Source organism: Dromaius novaehollandiae, unplaced genomic scaffold, assembly GCF_036370855.1.
Source record: "Dromaius novaehollandiae isolate bDroNov1 unplaced genomic scaffold, bDroNov1.hap1 HAP1_SCAFFOLD_27, whole genome shotgun sequence".
Classification (NCBI taxonomy): Eukaryota; Metazoa; Chordata; class Aves; order Casuariiformes; family Dromaiidae; genus Dromaius; species Dromaius novaehollandiae.
Genome location: NW_026991415.1, coordinates 198,638 through 222,017, shown reverse-complemented (window position 1 = coordinate 222,017; position 23,380 = coordinate 198,638). Strand labels below are relative to the sequence as shown.

At 35.8% G+C, this 23,380-nt stretch overlaps 1 protein-coding gene across 1 annotated transcript in view; it reads right to left on the bottom strand.

The window, feature by feature from the left end:
- Positions 1–23,380, bottom strand: part of LOC135326297 (gamma-2-syntrophin-like) — a 128,497-nt gene that overhangs the window by 37,904 nt on the left and 67,213 nt on the right. The window contains exons 6-7 of the mRNA XM_064504177.1: positions 14,406–14,533; positions 779–908 (exon numbers count right to left, since the gene is read on the bottom strand). Coding sequence (XP_064360247.1) covers positions 779–908; positions 14,406–14,533 — 258 coding nt within the window. The remainder of the gene's footprint in view (positions 1–778; positions 909–14,405; positions 14,534–23,380) is intronic.

The window sequence follows — 23,380 nt, the reverse complement described above, 5'->3', positions numbered from 1 at the left end:
TCATCATTGATTTCTACCAGTTCATAAAGACTGGTATATATTTTCAATAGTGTACATTATCAAGTTGCCTATTTGACTTTATGTTCCATTCCAGAATTTTCAATAGTTTCCAGTTGTTCTTTCTTGGAATAATAACCTGTTGTCCAAATAACGATTTTCTGTTTCTCTGGAGTTTATTTAGTACCTCTGTTTTCAATAACAAATGCTACTTTTGAATTTACAGGAATAATTTACACTGGCATAAGCACCTCTATACCTGTAGGCAAAAAGATGGAACACATGACTTTAAATAAACCAATTCCTAGACAAATTACAGACGTAAAAATACTGCCTCCCAATGAGCCCCTGTAAGTTACATTTCACTAGTTACAAAATTTCCACATGCCTACTTCAAAATCAACAAATGCTAATTTCTGAAGCCATGTTTTAAGCACACTAATTTCGAGAAAGTACAAGTGATATAATTGGCCCTATCCAAAGCTCCATTATATGATTAGAAAGGGTCAGTATTTTGCCTTGAAAGAATCTTTAAAATAATAAAGGCAACCTGAACTTCTATTTCTCTCTGTTTTACAATAGTACTGCAAGTCTTGAAAACTTCAGGACAGCTTTGATTTACCAAAAGCCCTGTCTCTTCTCTTTCCTTTCTCCTTTTCCTCCCAATACACACACATTTGTTTTATATCGCCTATCTTAAATGTGAATTATTTTCTGTCCTTGGAAAATTAGAAATAATTTTAAGACAGCATAGACAAAAAATATGCAGAAAGTAACATACATTTTGAAGTGTCAAACCACTGATGTTAGTTGATATTGCTCTCAGACAGTCAGCACTCTCCTGGGCTGTATATAACTGAAGTATCCCAGTACTAACTCCATCGAGTGCCAGCACTTCAAATGCATTAGATCTGCAATAAGAAGAAACATATCCATAAAGGAAGATATGTCAGTTTTCTGAAACTGCCCAATATTTTTCAGTGTTCAAGTGATCTTTACAATCTTTGACAAGTTTTGGGTTTTGACTTTACAAAGTAAAGGAAAGGTAACAGAAAGAAAGATAATAATGGACAGTATCAGGAGCAATACATACAATAAATACTTTCTCTGTACCAGTATCTATATGCCCTGATCATTTATTTACTAGGGTATAAATATATGTTTACAATTACTGAACTTAGTGTAGCATACTGAGGACATATGCATTAATTTTTTTTGAACAACTATAACAAATCCTGAAACCAAAATGACTTTTTTTCTGCATTTCTTGCATTTTGGTTTCATTTACTAAGGATGTATAAGTTGCAAAGAATTGACTTCCCTAGTTTTAATTTCTTGGATTCCTATAATTTTCTATATAAAATTCTAAGCAATGCTTCCTTTAAGCCCCTTTATGACATAGAAAATCTGAAAAATGTACTTAAAATTTCCTTTAAAGCATTTTTCAGTGTAAGGCCCCTTTTCATAATAGCGTCTACGTATGCTAATTGCATTTATTCACTTTCTATGCATCTTTTATATAACAACTTTATTCTGCAAATGCCAGTGCTTTCCTCATTGCTTGCAGTAAATTAGGCACCATCCATGTACTGCTGAAATCCCACACATCTGGATGCTGAAATGGGATATCATTATGCATTTTGAACTGTTAGATTTTTTGGTAGGAACAACAGAAAATTAAGTAGTGGCATGGAAGTGCACTGGTTTAGATATCTTTAAAATATGTGTCATGCAATGTTTTCAGCAACAGAACTTCAGAAAGCTCAAATACTACTATAAAAGACAATTATAAATAGTTGAAAGATTGTGCATATGTTTCTTTTGTATATCATTTGGAAAATATTGCTGCTATCTGCTATATTTGTAGTACAGATTATTTATATGCTATATTGGTTTCTTTTCAGAACTAACCCAGAAGAAAATAAGATACTGACTCAAGAAAAATGCTCTATGTGGTTGCAGGGTTTCCCTGTGATTCTCTGATCTAAGGCCAAGTCCAGTAATGCTTAGTTTATGATATATGTCAAAATAAGCATTCAAAGTGACACATGGAGGTTACAAGGCATGTTTACTCATGACTTACTGAAAAAATTATTAACCTAACATTTGTCATTCATAGGCAGTTTGATGGTGCACATGAAGACTCAAATCTATATACTTGCTAAAAATGGTATTATAAAGTTCCCATCAAATACAATATTCACAAGACAGTATCCATATATATATATGTATATATACACACCCCTCTGAGATAGGAAAGTTCCATTACCATGTATGTAGACAGTGGAGCATGGAAAAAAACTGAATCTGCTGCCATGAAGTTAACCCATTCACAATGCCTACTTTAGACATCAAATTTAAATATCAAAATTAAAATACATTTAACTGAAGCAGGAAATAGTAAATGCTCTCCACTGAATCCATAGAAGGCCTAGGATTCTAACTCATCCAGAGCAGATGCATGAATGAATGCAATGTGAATGCCCTATTCAAGTGGCACAAAGTTATACAAACGGCTGATGAAAGATCACAGAAATAAACTCTTAAGCTAACAACTAATGCACTAGACAATCAACATAAAAACAAAACAAATTTTATTATAAAAATGAACTAATCTTTTACTGTTTGAAAGCATGATGCTGGCAATACTTCGGATGACACTACAAACTCCAGTTGTCACATCCTTTTCCTTATTAAAATATGGTAATCAGTTATAAAAGCCAGTTGACAGAGTTCTGAACGCTTCAGTCACAGGATATTTGCACAGAATCAAAGAACATGGTGTGAGGGATCCTGAAGGTCCTCTAGTCCAACCTTCTGGCTGACTGGTTTACATTACAATTCTCTTTTCAACGAGAGGACCAAAACTGGACACAGTATTATAGATGCATGTATTTGAGATGTGGCCTCACAAATGCAAAGCAGAGAAGAATAATCACTTCCTTCAACCTGCATACCATTTTATTACCAATGCAGCCCCATCTGTCTTAGCCTTCATCACTGAAAGTGCTTACAGCTGACCGCTGCTCAATGTGCTGTCCATTAGGATCCCCAAGCCCTTCTGCAGAGCTGTTCCCTAGCCAGTATTGTTGCATGGGCTTATTCTGACCCAGGTGCAGGACTTAGCATGTGTCTTTGCTGAACTTGATGAGATTCCTGTTGGCTCATTCTTTACCTTTTTGAGGTCTCTCTTGATGGCAGTCTTATCTTCAAGAATGTCTACTGCTCCCAATTTGTTGCCATTCATGGACTTGATGAGGATGTGCTCTGTCCAACTGAGCAGATTACCAATGAAGATGTTAAACATTACTGGCCCTACTACAGACAGCTGAGGAATAATACTTGTAAACAGCCACCGGATAAACTTTGAACCATTATCCACTGCCCTTTGAGTCTAGCCAGAATTTCATACATCTTGTAGTCCACTCATCTAGTCCATTGTCCTCAATTTGGCTACAGGGATGCTACAGGAGACTGCAGAAAGTCTTGCAAAAGTTAATATAACACCCACTGCTCTCCCCTCATCTACAGAGAGAGTTGTTTCATCATACGAAGCAATCTGGGTGGACAGGCGCAGTCCTGAGCCCCCAGAGTCTCTGTGAGGAACCTGTCAATCTCCTGTTCATCCTCCATGATGCTATGCAGCTGCTCATCTCCTTCATCTCCTCTTCAACTGATAGCTCAACCACCTCCTCCACTGACCTCATTCCTGGTCTCTAGCCAATGTGTCCCTGTAGCCTGTGACCAGGACAACTGCCTCCTCCCTCAGGAGCTCTGTCTGGTTTAAGGCCTCTGATGTGCCATAGGTAGTCACACTGTCTGGTATGGGGGACGGAGACCTGCAGTGCACCACCACCACCACCACCACCACCACCACTATGCTGACTTTAGCAGAAAGCTGGTTTTGCCAGAAAGCAGGCCCCTTTGAAGCAAGTGACTGAAACAAAACAGAAAAAGAATAAGCAAAGTTTACAGATGCCAACCAGTAAGTCTGTGCTGGTAAAACAGTGGTTTTGTTCTCAACATACTGAACTTTATTATGATTATTTCTTGCCTTTAATTACAGTAGTTTCCCTCTACAATTCACGTAACATATTGTTCTGTTTTACTCTGTAGTCTGAAAAATATAACATATATACAGAAAAAAGTAAAAGCAAATATGGAAGCTAAAAATAAAAGCTAAGTAGAAAACTACTGAATGCTGAATTTTTCTTTTCTTTTTATGTGAAGTAATCAATAAATAACGCAAGCACAAAGACAGCATTGAAATTCAGGAGAAAATAAATCCTGGAGGCTTAAAGATCATGCCTTTCTCCATTTCTTCAAAGCATGGGCGGGGGGAAGAGGCACAAGTATGCGCCTACTCCTTTTAGCTAAGTTTTGTATTTAATACGGAAAAACAGGTTTGAGAGATCTCAAGATGCTATGTAGTCATCTCATCACCACAAAATACGATTAGATACATCTTTTTTGGCTATTTTTTCCCTCTGTGGCTTCAAGATCATTGAAAGACAGAGCTAGAGGAAATTCCCATCTCTTCTACTTTTCCTGTTACTGTACCGATTATTGCAAATAGAACCAGAAATGAATGGACTTCAGTTCAGACACCCCCCAAAAAGAAAAAAACAGGAAACAGAAATGTAAGCAGTTACTTCTCCGAGAAAGATTGTGTGCTGGTGCTTTACTCTCAGTATCATTTCAAATACAGATGGGATGACATTATCAAGAATTTTACATAACTATTTTAAGTGACTACCAAAGCTCATGAAACTCATCTCTGAATCAAGTAAAAGATAAAGTCCTTCCAAATACAGAAGTCTCCACTTTAATAGATGCATCAACTTTATGGAATTTTTCCCACTTTGCCATGATTGGAAGTATTCTTCACTACAAAGCAGCAATCACCGAATGTATCATGTATAAATAGTCTTACTGAGGAAAGTATCACTTAAACTCCCAGACTGAGAAAATTGAAGGCCTTTTTTTCATCTTGAAAGACTGGAGTTGCATGATTTTCTCCAATGTAGCCTGTTCAAAGACAGCATCATTGTGGCTGTGAAGTGACAATCTGGAGGCAGCCATCCTTCTCCAACATTTAAAATATCTCATCTCTTCCTCAGGTGTGGAAGAAGGATAACAAACATTAATTGTTAGGCATGTGTTTCACACATTAAATGTAAGAGATCATTTTTGCTGATATGTGACTTCTATGGGGAAAAGTACAAACACTTCAGATGCAGAAAAATTTCTGATGAAAAGAGTCTTCTTTTAATATTTCATATTATGTTGTTAGTTTCTACAGCTTTCTCTCACTCTACATTTATGTAGTTGGACAGCTACTGAATCTGGCCATACTGTCTTTAACTGGACATTGCATGAGTGTGAATAAGAATTTTAGAATGTTTGCTTTTCCTAAACTTTAGGGATTTGGGCCACACTACCCTTACATTTCTTTGTTTAATAAAATAACACTGTTTTAGTGAGAGTGGCAGTCAGAATAACAGATAGGCATCGACAGACTTAAATTCAATTCCTGACTTTGACACTTCTTGGTAATTAATAATAACTAATACTAATAAAACTTAAAATGGCCACTGTGAATTTTGCCATATAGAGCCACTAGCTATTAGAGAGGTGTTAAGCAAAAAGACTTTTATAAGAGAAAACACCTTCTCAGTGCCAACTGAAATGCAAAAAGCTAAATTTCTACTTTTTTAGAAGCTAAGGATTTCAGCAAAAGATACTTTAAGATTTTCAGTATCTGAATGTGGTATGTGAAACAGTCTGTCCTTTAGATTTATCTCAAAGTTATACGGTATTTCCTTAATAAAAGCCTAGATGGTTGTCTGACAGCAGCTCTTTTATCCAAAGTTTACTAACATGTTGTTACAGACAGATACACTTGATCAGCTTTATATCTTCCCAGGTCCTAACTCAGTCTTCCGCCCTGTTTCTACATATTTTGATGACTGCCTTCAAAGTTTCTTGTGTTTCTTACAGCATTTTCTAGTGGCTTATCTACATTACTCTATGGCTCTCTTGCTAGAATTTCTACTTCTATTTAGGCTTAAGTTTTATGGATTATGGGTGGATATGAATGAAAATTCCTAAGAAAGTACTCTCTGAATCTTTATCTCTTTGAAATTTAAGAAATGAAGGGCTTTAGTACTGTAGCTTTTATATACCCTCATATTTTCAAATAATGATCAAGTTGCTCATACAATTGGGTTATTAGCAGAAACTGTGGAGCTAAAAATAAATGAAGCTATTAAGCATAAACCTGGATTGCATTTTGTGTTTGTTTTAGCTGAACATTTTGCTTCCCATGCTGTCACTTTGCTTTATTTTGTATTAAACTTGGAGTAGTAGAGTAAGATAACTGAAGTGACATAGAAATGATGCTTCTAGAGAAATTTTCTTACTAATTTGCCAGCAGAAGCAACTCCCAGCTGTATCCATCAGGTTTGTAATAATACATGCAGAGAAAAAGGAGAGGGGGGAGGTGGGACGGTTTTAGTATTGATCCGGTCTCTTTCTTACTCTGTTCTTCATGAAGTCATACAAATAGTTACACTGGCACTATGAAGAGGACAGAATAGGGTAAAACAAGCAGCTGAAGGAGAAACAAGAGAGTGGAATGCAGGTATGAGATAATTTAATTGGCTTTGCTGCAGGGAGAAAAGTCTGTGGAATTACAGTCTGTCACACTCAGCATGCTTTATTTGTATGGAAGTAACAGATCAAAGAAAGAGGTGGAGGAGTTTTGCTGGAAAACAGGAGCAGCTTGAATTACTGAAAGCTATATGCAATATCACTGTACTACTGTCGTCTCTTGAGTGCAGCATGTCTAGTAGGGCTGGTCACTGTGGTAGGCTGGAGAACAGGGTGTATGTGTACTTGTGAGCAAGTGTTTTATAATTTCAGTGTAATTATGGTAAGGCATAATTCAAGTGAGATGCATTTCACCCAATTTAGCCATGTTAAATTCTATCGCCTAAGTATATGGATGAGAGGCAACAAACAGAAGTTAGAATGTGGCAAATTACAATCAGATATTAGATTTTTTTTTTTTTTTTTTTTTTTTTTTTTTTTTTTTTTTGCCATGGGGGCAATCAAATACTGACACAGGTGCCAGGATCAAAAACTGCCACAGTGCGCCTGTGGACTCTTCATCCTGGGAAGTGTCCAAGACTTGACAGCACAAGATGTCTGAGCAACATGATCCCATTAGACCTGCAGTGAGCAGGGAGTTGGACTAGATGACCGCCAGGGCCCCTCCAACCTAAATTATTCTATGATTCGATAAGCAAGGCATGCTAAACTCAGGAACAACTTTGTTTTATCATAAGTAAATGCACAAGATAGGTGAGGTGAATCACTCTCTGGAGATATTTATTTCTCTCCATTGACTCCAACATGAGTCCAGGGATTAAGCACATTTGCAGATGAGCAACTATTAGATGTTACAGTCAGATGAGATCAATCTCACTTATTAAGTCCCAATCCCATAAAGATTTTAAGCATGTGAATAGTTCCACAGAACAGTTGGAATGTTGGTTTGCCTTACATTATCGACATGCAGAGCATAATCACATTAACTCAACTTAAAAAAATACAAGAAAATATTACTAAATATGAATTGAAAATGACAAAGAAAAAAGCAGACAAGATTGATTTCATTCATCTTATTGAATGAACTGGCAAAGTAAATACAAGCAAAGGTAAAAAAAAAAGGAACCCTTCAGCTGTATTTTTAAGAAGTCTTAATGCAAGTATTTATATTTTCTTTTAGTCACTTGGATGATACAGAGGCATGTTATTTTCTAATTGGTCTTTCAGCACAATGGGAGTGTGTGGGAGATGTGAAAATTTTAAATAATAAGCCATCCTACTGCATTCCTTGTAGGAAGACTAGATTTATCTTAATGATGCCTTTACAGATGACTTGACAGGTCAATAGCTTCAATCTCTTATATATAACATATAGGTGTCTCTAGTTATTTCCTGACACATAAGATGGCTAACAAAATCTACATATAGATAACAATTATTGGACTGCCTTGCCATTGTAATGCTCGTTCATGTTCAGGTTCAATTTCCTCTCAGGCCCTGTAAGCCTTTCGGTAAGAGGACAGTCTACAGCCCACAACAACTGAATTGTATTCATCAGTGTCATGAATACAGAGAATATCAGGTACATTTTGTTTAAATTATACGCAAATGATTACTTCTTCAAGATTTTCAGCTCTCCACATGATTTAAATATATAGTTTATACGGCATATGAAATTCAGATGTGTTTGGGAGGGAAGAACAGATGTTCATGTGCATGACACACTTAGCAATGTTTCTTTGAAGTCTGCAAACCGTCTGGTTTCAGAAGGAAGACCAATATAGCTTGCTCTTATATTTTTATTATTATTATTATTATTAATAAGCTAACATAGTGCAAATCAGACTTTTTCCATAACACACCTCTGAAAACAGTCATTTCTTGAACAAATAGGTATTTTGAAAAACAAAAGCAATAAAGCTCAGTAATGAGCACTACGACTACTCACTTCAACATACTCAGCTCACTTGACTTATTTCTTTCCTACTTTGATGCCCAAGTTAGTGGAAAGCAAGCAGGTCTGCCACTGAAACCCAAGGCTATTTATCCAGAGGCATTTATTGAAGACATCTGGGGGCAGAGTCTTGCTGAAATAATCCTAGTAGATTAGAATTTAGTATGTTGTCAGCAAGCAGAAGAAAAGGCAAAATAAGTCTCACCACCTCCAGAAAGAAAAAGAAGTAATAATTCTTTGAGCTCAGTGGTAATATTAATATGAACAATCTTCTGACAGTATTAATCTCTTTATTTTGGGGGGTGGGGATAGGAAGATTTCTTTTGCCTTTTCTTCTGCTTCCTAACAATTTGCCTTTCTGTGATCTAGGATTCTGTACTCTAAGGGATGCTATTTAGTAGAAGAAACACAAATGAAGAGATGTGCAACGTGTAACCATTGGGGATGAGGGGAAGTTCTTCCTGAATACATGGATTCTGAAAAGAATGAGGATGCTTCATTTTTGCTTGTGGCACACTTAATTGCAGTATAGATTTTAAAGCTAGAATTCAGCTAACCGTTGTGAGGGTGAAGATTCAAAAAATAAGCCAGTTTACTTCTCTTGCTATGCTGCCGAACAAATTAAAGGCATGTATATGAGCTGTAAAGAGCATGTAAATACACTGCTCTACACTGCAAAGAAACAGCAATTTCCTTAATTTTCATGTCATTGATTTTTTGATACATTTTTAGACTACAAATATCTGGCATCCTAAAGGATGTCTAACTTCTGGCTTAGACATTCTACTTCACTTGCTGCATAAGGAACAGGTACTAAAATGCTGAGAATCAGTACTCAGCGCTGATCTCTAATTCTGTGTGGCACAGTTCCTGTCTAGCTTTTCTTTCCTGCCTATATCTTGATTTTTCCCTGAGTTAGCAGCTCATTTTAGTCAAGGGTATGTCTGTCTCTCACTGTGGAGAGATCTGCAGAATGCCTAGCCACTTCTTGGATATCTCTTTGCTTCTATTCTGCTGAGCAGACTTTATTCTGTAGCCTGCATTTACTTGATTCCTGACAATTGATTTCCAAAATATCTTGCTGCTTGAACAGAACTGTGACAAACTTTAATCTTCCTGAAGGATCAAACTGCCCTGTTACAACATCTACAATCCCTGATGTCATCTCCCTGCACTTTGTACTGTTAGGTTGCATCCCATTTCCATTAGTTCCATCTTTTTATAAGAATATAGTGCTCCTTTTCTGTATCGATGATGCTGATTCTGTGTCACCAGTGAGCTTGATTAGTGTAGTTCTGTTCTGCATCAACAGCAGCCAAGTTAGTTCTTAAGGCACTCTATTAATAGTATCTCTCCAAATCAATAGTTTCTTTTTCACTACAAATTACTCTCATCTTTTCCGTTTACCAGATGTTACTGTCTGCCATAGTTTCCTGCCCTACTGCCCCCTTTTCTTGAATTAGATTCCAGTTTGGCTGTGGTATTTTTCATTTACATACTCACTCTTTGCTCAATTCCTTCACCTTCCTTATCTCAAAATGGTTTGCTTAATTTCTTACTGTCCTATTTATTTACCTAATTAAAGGCATTTTGTTAACCCACTGAAGTGTTAAAATGGGAAATAGAAGACTTAAGAAAAATTATCTATCTTAAAAACCCAGTGAGCCAATTATAAAAACAAAACAAAACAAAAAACGCAATACACTGCAATAATTATAATGACCAGAATATCAAGAAATAGAAAATAACACCAAAACCTAATTAAGCTGTTTTTGTAATTGGGATCATAGCTACACAGACTCATAGCCACTGTGCCTACGTTACTTCCAGTCCACACATTTCTTGAATTTAGCTTCCATCTGCTTCCAAATGAGTTTGGTTTTTTTTTTTTCAGACTCTAAACTCATAATGTTTGAGAGGTTATAGATACACAATAATTCACTTCTTAAGACTCTGCATACTTTGGGTAAGAAAGACATTGATCTCAGTATTTCACTGCCAAACTTCTATTACAATTAGTGACCAACTCTATCCCTAATGTTTCCATCAACAAGTAGCAATTAACAGTATTCGCAAGAACAGAATTTTCACAGTATATATTACTGTAAAATTTACACAGAAAACAGGACATTTAAGACACTTATGGGTTGATGAGAACTTCAGGATGATAAAAGCAGTGGTGCCTTATTATAAAAACAAGCAAATAAAAAAGTTATTGATTTAGTAAGTTACCAAAAGGAGTACACCAATCTACATGCATTCAGATAAACTTCAATCATATCAACAATCCGAAATATACTAATTAGGGGTGACTTGGGTAGTTACTATTTCTTGCCCATACTCACACTCTCTGAAGACATAGCTGGAAAAATCCTGCACCGAGAAGAGAAGAGATCTACTACATTTCTTACCTCTTCTTTAGGTATCCTGGGACTGTTTTTCTTCTGTTTTTGTTTCGTAATGGGGCAAACACACTTCATGGACTTGCCCTTTGCAGTATTTCTGATCATTCCTCTTTGAGTATAAAAAAGGAAAAAAGTCCTTCCTATTCTCTCTGGTTTCCGTTAATACCTATGGTGCTAACAAAATCTAATAGACGTGAAAAAAGGTACTCTTTGGCACTAAGTAAAAAGACTTAAGACTTCATGAGAAAAATCAAATGAAAAATCAAGTGAAATGAAAAGTCAAAGGTAAGTCCTTTTCCTTATAGTGAAGAATAGAATAACAATCAAACATACAGGTTTTCCTGGCCATCTGATGACATAAGAGCTAAAAGTATGCATTTTCGTGCCAAAGTTACTGGAAAGCTCAGAGGAAGTACCAAGCTATTTAAAATGTGTAGTTTAACCACAAAGGAAATGATATAACCTAATCTGATTAGCTTAGATTAGAACTGATCTAATATCACACTAAAGTTATATTATAGTCTAACAGACAACTCTAGCTTATAAAATGTTTCTAATCCAAAAAAGGGTCAAAGACATTCAGCAAGATGCTTACATGCTATACGCTGACATACTCAATATTTTTTAAAGGCAACAAAAAGATACCCTTCAGTAACATATCAGACTCTGTTTGACCTTATGACAAGCAATCTCTTTTTTGTTCATAAGGTTGTCTGAAGGCTGGAGATTATTTACAACACTGGAAAAGGAAAGCTGAAAATTATGATGGCCAAGGAAAGAAAAGTGAATGAGGTCATCCAAACTGGCTGGCAGCAGCTTTCCACATCAGAACAACAAGAATAGTTGGGCTTACACTGTACAAAACCACGTATTAAAACAAGCCACAGCAATTAAGCAATTGATTTTAATAACAAAAGAATGCTAAGTCTGCTGTGGCTATCTGCAAGAATCTCAGAGGTGAAAAAGACGGTTTTCCATTTGGGAAAGAAGGACTGAAGAATGCAGTGTGTGTTACATGGCTGAGTGGACAGACAGCAAGATACTCATACAGGCTTTAATAACCTTTCCCAAACCATAACATTTTGCACAGTTGCAAGTAAATTCCTAAAGCAAGCAGTACATAGACCATTCTGATACAGAGAATGATGCAGATCACTCTTTCTAAGTTTAATTGATGTAAAGAGCAGGGAAAAAGGCCCTTCACACAGGTCACCCAGTAGAAGAGAAAGCACACAGCTGCGTATGTGATACTACAGAAAACAGTTCCAATAGTTCTCAATGATATGGACTTAAAAACAAGAGTGGCTGTTCCAGTGCCAGTGCACCTTCTTAAGATCAACTGAGATAATCCTATATATTATCCCAAGGATAATATATAAAGTAGTATATAAAAAGAAATATATAAAGAAGCATTACAGCAAAACAAAGCCATGACAGAGAACAGGAGGGATTCAGAAAGTAGCAAGGATGACATATAGATTCATAAACTCATTTAATACTGAAAAAATAGGCATGCTGTTTACCTAATGTATGCAGACAGACTCTAAATAAATATTCAGAGAATGGCAAAAAAAGCAAATTGGTCAGCTAGACCCATGATACATTCAAGGAAATTGGCACAGACTCATTCAAATGAATTTAGATTGATGGCTGAAATGTGAAAGGGAGTCAAGATATGCAGATATGGTTGAAAGAAGGGATTTTATCCAGACTGATGTTACCATTTATACTTATAGTTGTTTATAGGTTTCATTTCATGCAAGGCAGACATTTGATTATATAAAGTAAGTACTGAAGACAAATGCTGGAATTTATGCTTACACAAACATGGAGAAATGTAAAAGAAAGTAATATGTGGGATAATAGTAAGAATATAAGCATGTATTTCAGAGGAGGAGAGAATAGGTAAGAGCAGTCTGGTACCCCTCATATAAGAATACAACATTGGTAAGAACATGGGACTGGCCTCATCAGCAATTACTCCCAAGGTGGTATTCCTTTAATGCTCACATGGATATTCCTGCAGGATTACCAAAAATAAAAAGCAGCAGGGTGCATATCAGTAGAAGTATCATGTGATAGTGATAGGCTCTAAGGAATGATTCCAACTTCCTGTATTGTTTAAAAGAAAAGGCAAAAGAACAGTAATAGTGGAATGCTGTGTACAGAAAGTATATATTGGAGTCAGATGCATCACAAGAGACTGTATCTATCTGAGGCTGAGGCTGAAAGCACTAGAATTCTAATTCCTTACATGAAAAATACTTAGAAGGTGTTTTATTTCAAGGCAATCTCAAAATGCATATATTGCTGACATTTTCTGAATTGGAATCCATTCGGATTGCTCCAATTAATGGACAGAGTGCACAGAATAGGAGTGAAACTGCTTCTAACTAGCAGGGTAGTAACTGAACTCAGTCGTTTAAATGTTTTGATTTCTTTCCACTTATCCTTTAAGTGCAATAACATTGATCATTAGAGTTGATGCCTAAATATGCATGCAGAGATTTGTTCATTTAACCCACAGGAGAACTTCTAAGCCTTGTTGTGATATATTTATTTTGGAATGTATAGAGGCCTGTTATAGATTTGGAAGAATGACCATGTGAACTTCACAGCTGAAGGAGGGAGAAAGAAAGCGGTGGAGGAAGTGATGAGAGACTTAGCAAAGAATAGAATTAAGAGCTAACACAAAGACTGGGGAAGAACCTAAAACTCTCCTGGACAGATTACTATTATTTGATTTGTGATGCTTTAACGCAAAGTCTGGGAGAGGAGCTGCCACCTGATTCAGGTGACAGTATACACTTTTGCTTTCACATCTTTTTGTTAGTCCAGCAAAATCAGCTCTTCTATCCTATTCCACAGATGCTTTATAAACCATTGCTTAGGTCTCTGAGATGCAAGATTTTATGATTGAAAATACTACTTTTTGTACCCTGTACTTTATAAAACTCTGTTACAGTCAATATGAGTTTCTATATGACAATGGTATGTAGCATAGTCACAAGAATTGTGAGATATCTCATTATTTTTTTAAAAAAGGTGTTAACTGACAATATCAAAACTTGGGAATATGGAATATAGGAGTATTCTCTTATAGAGCTATGGAGTGAAATGTAATACCTTAAAAACTAATTCAAGTAAAGCCAAGCTTAACCTCTGAACTATCTGCTGATGGTAACCGAACTCCCAAGATAAAATGGATTATGGAAACATATTTTATGGAGCTATGTTTACTATACTTTTTACTTTGTCATTGGTAATCACCAAGCATGCCATTAACCTCAAGGGAAGATGACCGGCATATACATATATCTTTTATGATAAAAACTAAAGATTTTCATAACGCAAAGAATTCTTGCACAGCCAATGCTCCAGAGCAAAATATTAGGTCCAGCTAACTAACCCAGTGCTTCCCTTTTTAGATTACAAACCTTAATTTATCTGTTCCAGCTTTGTACCTCGAGATGTGAGCCATCGACAGAGGAACTGATAAGGTGTCTAGCCAGCGCTTCTTGTATTTTGGTTCATTAACTATGGGTGAAGAAGGTGATGATGGAGCCTGTACAAAACAAATGAGAATCAGTAAGCACAGTCTATCAGACAATATAGTGCATAAAGCAAGAATATGCATTTCTGGCTGTGCTTGTGTTGGAAGTGAATAATATACAGCAATAGAAGTATTCAAGAAACTCAGGATCTAGTAGAAAAATGTTAAAAAGTATTTGTGTAAAAAAGAACACTGGACATCTTGATACTATACTTGTGATTTGATTTCAGTATTTCAGTAATTTTAATTTTAGTATATATATGTAAAGACTACAGTAGTCATGCAGAATACTGGTTTCTTATTTACGCATTGTGACTTTTATCCATAGCATTATTTAATAACAGATTGCAAATCCTGAGTTTCATATTATCACTAACCATATACGGACTGATGAATTTAAAAATTTTATCTTTGAAGTTTTCCTCCAAGTATTTCTTCTAGTAAAGATTGCTGGCATTATTTAAGCAGTAAAAGATGTCCAGATCTCAGAACAGTGAAAATAAATATGTACCTGTATGACCTACTTAGTTCATGTTATGAGAACAAACAAAATAATATAACATTAAATTAAATGTGTGCAAATGCCGTTGCAAATGAAGTTAGGGGAATTAGACTGGACATACTGTCATTGATAAAAGGGTCTAGCCAAACCTAAAGTAGAGATTATATGGAGATTGTTCAGCCTCCTAATATATATTGCCTCTTATGTATCACACCTAATTATTTAATTAGTTCCTGAAGGCACCACAGAATGAAACATGATTAAAAGAAAGTATTTTTTAGATTGTTAAAGGTGTAACAGAACCACTAACACTAATATATATATGCAGTGGTATATATATGTATATATATGTAGTTTGTTCTTTATGACATAATGTCCAGAGGTTTACACCATTTGTAAAAACAGAGGTTTACACCAGTGAAAGTACAGAAATATGCCCAAATTTAGAAGGAAATGGTGGCAATTGGTTTTGGTTGCAATTCAATTGATTTGAAAATTGTGTTTACAGGCAAAAATCAATTAAATTAGAAACAGCTGAGTAACTGCTGGAATTCATTGTTCAGAATACCACTCAGGATTTATGATCATGATTATGTACTGCAAAATGGGAATTATTAAATGGGAACAATAGAACAGCAAGGAGCTTCTTACAGAGTGCATAAAAATGATAACTTGGAAAGTTTTCACTGGTACTTTTATCTCCTCACTATCATGACATCTGAGCATTGCACTCTTTTAAAAAGATAGGAATACTATTTACAGAGAAGCAGCTGAGACAGATTCACAGACACAGCTATTAAGGTCAAAACTAGGCATCTATGTTCTCTAACTCTGAACCAAAATTACTTATCCCAGGTTGTAAAGAGAATTTTCCAGTACAGAATGTAGTTGAAAGCTGGCTATTTTAAAAAAAGGTCACAAATATGCACTGAGTAGTACGTACAAAAGCAGACAAACTACAGGATGACCTGGCTTCAGCTCTGTTAAGCCCTGGTGTTCAAAGGCCATAAAACTTAACTCAAAATAAAGCATATTCTGAGAATTGTTTTATTTCTAGTTCTTTTTCTTGCTCATAAGGTTTTAGGGTTAACATTTTTTCCTAAAGCTCTTATAGTCAGCAAGGGCTGATCTTTCTATTTATTTCTTTAAATAAATCAGAATAGTGAGTTTCATATTCTAACAGGACCACTGAGAATTAGTGACTGAGGAACACATTCTAGTAAATGAAAAATTTGTAATGAAATTGCCAGAATTGGTAATACTAAAATATCTCCTAGGCTTCAAACTGTTTGGGGAAAAGAATTTCATTTAGAGTATTTGCAAAGTACCTAGGAAAATCCAGCTTTCATCTGATTGAGATCTCCTGGTGTTGTTGCAGTATGAATACTTAATAATAAAGTTCATAGACTAATTCTAGTCCGTACAATTAGCCTCAAAAGGCTAAGGTGTCTCCAGAGCTTTGTATAAATTTTATAAGATCATAGTGAAGAATCTGTTGCATATTTTTGAATTCTGTACAAATGATTTTGTGACATAACCTCATGCAATCCGAAGTTGAAAATGATCAACATAATTTAAAGTGCCTATCTGGAAACTGAAATGTCTAAGCATAAACCTGAAGGTAGTTTATTACAGTCAAACATAAATGCTTGAATACAATCACTGAATTTATATCCAGGAATCAGAAAGTAAAGAAGTACCACAATTTCTGAAGCATCCTCACCTATTTTTCCATTCCCCTCCACTCTCTAGATATGGATCAGATCTAGATAATCTAAACTTAAAAGCCTGTCTGTAATGACAAGGAATAGGGAAAGGATACAAAGGGGTCAAGCTGGTGACATTCTCAAATGTCTACTTCGTACTAAAACATATTCTACTACCCAGTTTATGTTGGAGCACAGAGTAGAGCCTGACCCCTCCTTCTTAAGAGAAAAAGAGGGCATACACATGGCCATAGGCCACCATGCAAAAAGTAAACTCTGTCATAGGACCAACGCTTCATTTTGTTCAGCTTGTCCTGTAACCTATTACACTTCAATTTGACACTCATCCTTTGATTTTATCCCTTCAAAATTAGTGAACACATAGATAAACATAACAAACTGGGGAAGAATCAAGTCAACACAACTTTTGCAAACAGAGGTCACGTCTCACAAATCTTTCAGAGTTGTCCAAAGCAGTCAACTAATATGAGAGAACCACTTGGTAAGGCACACTTGGATTTCCAAAAATCATTTGTCCCACACAAAGATTCTTAGCTAATTTGCTATGAAATAAGGCAAGATAAATACAGATAAATAATTACCTAAAATATAGCAAAATATAGCAAACAAAACACAGCAATTAATAACCATTTTTCACTGTGGAGGGGCATTATCAGGCTCCCACAGACAACTGTGGCCCAACCTATGCATATTGATGAATGAACTGGACAAGGTGGTGAATGCTGGACTGACCAAGTTTACTAAGCATACCAAGTAATGAAGAACAATAAAAAGAAAATCAAAATGAAAATAAAGAATCTCATGATATTTAATATTTCTCCAGTCAAGAGATAAAATGACAGACAAAATTATTGTAAACAAATACTTGAGAAAAGACAACATTAACTTTCCATATGCTGTGGCAGGATATGAACAGGTGATTACTGCTCAGCAAAAAGATCTTGCTCTTGTGGGAAAAACAAATGTTGAAAGGTATGGAATGGCTTCCATGAAAATGAGTAAGTAAACAAAGATTCATTAGACTAGAAAAGAAACTGCTGAGGGGGGTGTATGGCAAAGATTTATAAAGCCACAAAAAATGCAAAGAAAGTGACTAGGAAACAATAGTTCACTGAGTCTTTTAATATAAGAAGCAGAGATATCAAATAGAGGTAAAATGCAACAGGGTAAAAACAAAAAAAGGATGTATGTCTCCACATAACATAGAGTGAGGCTGTGAAACTTTCATCCACAAAGTTGTAGGTGCTAAAAGTTTATATGTGATCAAGAAATACAAATATATGGAATCAAAATCCAAATAGGGCTGCTAAATGCAAAGATACAAACTCCGGCTCAGGAAGTCCCTATGCCAGAAATCACTGGAGGTGTAGAGAATATACCATAGAAATAACGCTATATATTTCCTCTGATCTTGTATTTTGTCAAGAGCATGTTTTGAGGACAAAGTCCAGTGTGCCGAGCTGGCTGCCCTTCAAGCCTTCTGTCTACTAAACAGCTGCTGCTCATGTTGCAACTCTCCACATCACCCTTCCAAAGCACTAAAAAAAATAGCTGTTTAGGGATCACCTCTGCAATCACATCTTTTATCCTCTGGTCCATTTCACACCTTTGACTTTCTGCTGAGACCACCAACAATGCTGCCAATTAATGCCATTTTGTTTGTAACACCTGTCCATTAGGAAATGGATTGAGCAGAAAAATCTCATTTTTGACAGAACACTGAACAAGAATCAATTTGTAATGACACATAATCACTACCCACCTGGGACAGATGTGAGCTGCTGACCTGGAGGAGGGAACGATTCTGTATCCCATTAGCAATTACTGACCTATGAAGGACAATTTAGATGAGAGCTTTGTTGTTTTTTTAAACATATTCTATAACAACTCATTATGGGTCAACCAAGAAGTCTTTCCATAAATAGAATAAAACATCCTCTGTTAAGTGGGAGCCTTAATTAGATATGTCTCTATAATCAACCTTCCACTATCAGAACATAGGAAGGGAGAAAATAGGATTGCAGCTGGCTGTGGCTGTCAACTTTTCATCTTGTTGTGATATACGATTTGCAGAGAGTGGGCAATCAGTTGTTTTACCTTGCTTTTTTTAAACTGCCACTGATTCTAAATCTCTACAGGGGAAATATCATGTTATTGGAGGAAAGTATTTCTGAATCTTCCCTAGTAATTTAATTTGCAATTTCTCTTACGGCTGCCCCTTGAAACGGTGATTTTCTAGGTTGACACAGCTCTTTCTTTAAACACAGGCTTCAGACAGGTTGAAGCTGAGTTAAGCCAGTTTTGGGAGCAGAAAATACTCAGGGTCATGCTACTCAGCGTGCTTAAGCTTGCACTTAAATATGCTCTTTACTTCATACTGCAAATATAATCTGTTTTGCAGGAAGGCAGGTCTTGCAAAGTCTTTATAGTGGATGAAGATGAAGGAATACACCTGGAAGAGCAAGGTATCTATTGCAAGCATTGTCGTAGCACAACTGGGCAAAAAAACAGAGGCAACAATTATTGGTAGGGTTTATTCTTAGAAGACTAAACTGACTAGCATCAAGTATTTGTTCCCTTTAAAGAAGCTATCTTTCTTTCTTTACTACCATGATGCCTTGCTCTGCTGTCACCACCTTTAAGAAAGAAAGTGAGGGCAGAACCTTTTTTTTAGCAATATCTGAGCTTTCAATGGTCTCTTGCAGTGTATGACAGTAAAGATGATAGGACAAGTCAAGGATTCAAGGCTTTCTCATTCCAAGCAATGCAATCTTACTTCTGGTGGCAAATTTTAATTGAAAAAAGGTTCTAGGAACCTCACTTCCACTTTCTGGAATGCTTCCATTTCCAGATATTCCTGATAACTGAATGCCCATCAACCTCCTGTTTTGATAGGCTCTGGCAAACTGGAGATATTTGAAGCAATTTCTGCTGCTGTTGCAGAATCCTACTGGAAGGATGTGGGCAAGAAATAGCTAGGAAGATGTGATTCTTTTGGGGGTACTCTGAGTTCCTTATCACTTCTTCTCAACCTGCTAATATGTTTGGCTGGTACTGGTTTGTTCCTTCTATCAATGATGTTTCTCCACTGAGGATGGTAAAGGCATAAACCGATTTCCCAAAATGTGCCTTTTGGATATACCCAGCATTTACTACTCAGTAAATATTTGAATGGAATACAAAACAAAACATTAGCAATGAAAGCAATGTTCAAAAATAAAATTACAGGTTTAAAAATTTAATAAGTTGGGTTTAAAAATTTATCATGTGTAAGAAGATTTGTTTTACATAATGTGGCCAGTTATTAATGTAACCGGTGGAAATGATTTCACAAAAGGCTTGTGTTCTGTAAGATTTCAATCTTCTATCAAAATCCCTTGATTTTTGCAATTACTTGCTAACTTGCATGTTTGCAGGTTTCAAAAGACTGGCAAGATATACACTTACAACTTTCAAGGAAACTTGGATCAAATACATATGGGCAGCTAAATTCTTATATTGAAACTTAACTTTCAATGAAGTTATTGTTTTGGTGAAGACTGACAGTTAAAACTATCTACAAGAAAATGATTAAGAATCAAGTGGGATACCCACTAGGAAAAATTACAGCCTAATTTTTGTGACTTCCTCTTGCCTTCTGTAAGATCTTTATCGATAATTCAGAATTCATCCATTTTTTGTTTTAGAGAATTTATCTTTCAAAGCATATTATTAAACTCTTGAACTTGTTCTGTAAAAGTGTTTTTTCTATCAAGAACATGCATATGGAAGAGCATGACTAATACCAGATTACTGCCTGCTGTTGACACTGGATAAAATAAGAGGTTATGAGGATGATATTATTTATCTTCTAAGGCATTTTTTTGCTATTTACTGTTTAGTAAGCATTATTGAAAAGTTCTGAACAGAAAAACAAATCTTTCTCTATAAAATATGTATATGAAAATGTTAGCGGCATTAATACAACATTTGATAATACAACATTTGAAATTTATAAACGGAAACTATACTGAAACTATAAACTTAACCCTGAGGCTGAAGTGCCGAAAAGTGCCCTTATGTTCAATACTTTCATTTTCTAAAGCTATAACTGAAAACATTGGACAATCACTTTTGATGGATTTAGTAAAACTTTGAGTGTAGTAAATTTAACTTTCTTGCATCTTTACATCTCTACAAACCTCCATTACCAGATATATTACAGCATACTCAAAAGAAAGCTTTCAATGTAACAAGCTTTTCAAAGTAGGCTGATTTGTCTTACAGTTAATCTGGAGGAGGGGCTTTAGCATTTTATAATTTCCAATGAGATTGTACAAGTCTTTGAATATGCTCAAATACATTAGTTCTGATTAGTAAAATTGTGTTCAGGGGTTTGTTCAATGTAGACTGATAACTAAAATTGGAAGTGGAGTGGCAGAACTTGAGAAGTTGGAAAGCTCATCCTGTATAGTCTAAAAGCCTCAGATCCAGCCAACACCCTGTGAAGCTGCACCACTCTAAATGAGGCTATAATTTCATGTAATTTTCACTTTCTAAGGCCTGCATATTCTAGCATCATTGTCAAAACCATGCAGCACTTCCACCCTCTGCACAAACACCATTTGTACAATTACGTGAAGAAGTTTTTGCCAGCTCAGTTTTAACCTAGATCAATTCCCCAATCTAGTTCACTGCAGAAGCATGAAAAGGTACACAGGAGGCATAGATGAGAATTACTAGTTTAGGGGAAGGTAGAATTTCTTTCACTACTATTGCTGGCTAATGCAAACTTAAACGTACACAAAGCTATGGCCTTAGCATGCAGTGTCATGATCAGCTTAAGCTGATATAAAATCATGCTGGTGCTGATGGCAGTTATTCTAACCTTCTGGTCTTTGTCTCAGGCATGTTTCCTTGTTACATTTCTTGCAACAGCACCAGAAACCACACAACCCACAATGAATTGAATGACCTCTCTCTCTTCAGCTGTCAGTCAGGTCAGTGACTGAAATACGTGTATATACATATATATGTATATATGTATACCCATATATATAGGTAGGATTAGTTTCCAGTGGAACAGTGAACTGATCTGATCAATGTATGGCTGAACATTACTGATTCTTGGGAGAGAGAGGAAGCAGAGGCTGGGGACAAGTCGGAGAAGAAATTAAGACTGTTCCATCTAGCAGTAGCGGAGTCTTACATTAGCTTACATTAATCATGGAACAGCAAAATTACAAATGTTCAACGAGGAGCAGGGACATGACTTGAAACTCTTGTGATGCCCAGCTAATGAAACACACTTTTGAGATAGCTGCTGTAAACAGGAGTCAATCAGAGTGTTAGACTAGTCTCAAAATTCATTTAATGATGATATCAAAATACCTATGCATTCCTTTGATGCAGCATCAGTTCAGCAGAGGGTTGGTGTTTATTTATTTTTAATGGAATGCTTAGATGCAAGTGCACAATTCTGTGGTAAAGCATGCATCACCAAATCATTTAGTAGATAAAGGCTTCTATACAGGAAACAAGGTCTTCCAGATGAAATAACAATTTGGAAAAGTAATTTGAGGTCTTTAAAATTCAGTGAAAGCAGCAACTTTTAATTACACAGCTCTATTCTACATTATTTTAATCGGCAGACACTGTTTAATTAAATTGGAAGAATGTGAAACAGCATGTGAAACAAGATATTGCCCCCTCTCTTTCTGTTACAGAAAAAAACATTTTGATTTGATTCTAAGGCTATCTCACCTGTATGCGTTTGAAATTTAATGGCTGCTCTCACAGACTTTTAATGGTTTTTTAATTTAATGGTTGCTCTTGCAGACACTGAACACCTATATGCGGTGTTTACATGAGAGTCTGTATATCAGTATGTGTTAGTGGCTTACGCTGCCCTGTTCACTGCAGTAGCTATGCATTTAAATCAGTTGGATTAGTAATTCTGCTACTAGTGAGGCACAAACTAAAAACCTTTCAATTATATGAATTTCTCCAGAAGTGATTTACAATGGAAATATTAATGAATATTTCATTATATTTGTGCTGCCAGGTACTATTACATTATTTTTTTTAATGACTCAGTAAAGTAAAAGCCTAAGATATTTTTTGAGAATAGACTATTTGACAGAATCTTGCACCTTTTTCTTTAATTTGTTTCCCTCAGGCTAGTATCTAATTGGTTCCTGACTAACCTCAATGACCTTGCCTGGAATGCCTTTCTAGATATACTCTTTGGGGGGGGGGGGGGGGAGGAAGGGGGGAGATGGGGACGGTCATGGGGAGACAGAGTAATTTATATTTAATTTCAGCACAAAAAGCAGAAAGTAATTGTGCCGCTCCTCAAATTATAACTGCACTCAGAAATCAAAACATTATGTTATAGATATATAAGGAATAGAACAGTAAAGAAAAAAATGTTGAGATTAATATGAAATTATACTGTAAATGTGAGTATATCCAAACTTCAGCTATTGCAGACAATTTTGCAGACAATACAAGGATAAAGAAAATAAGCCGAGTGATATGGGAAAGGATAAAAAAACCCTAAGTAATAAACTAAGCTTTATTTATCTTCTAAGCCATTTCCTTTGTGCTACTGATGAAAAGTAAAATGAAATAAAATTGTAAGAAATATGA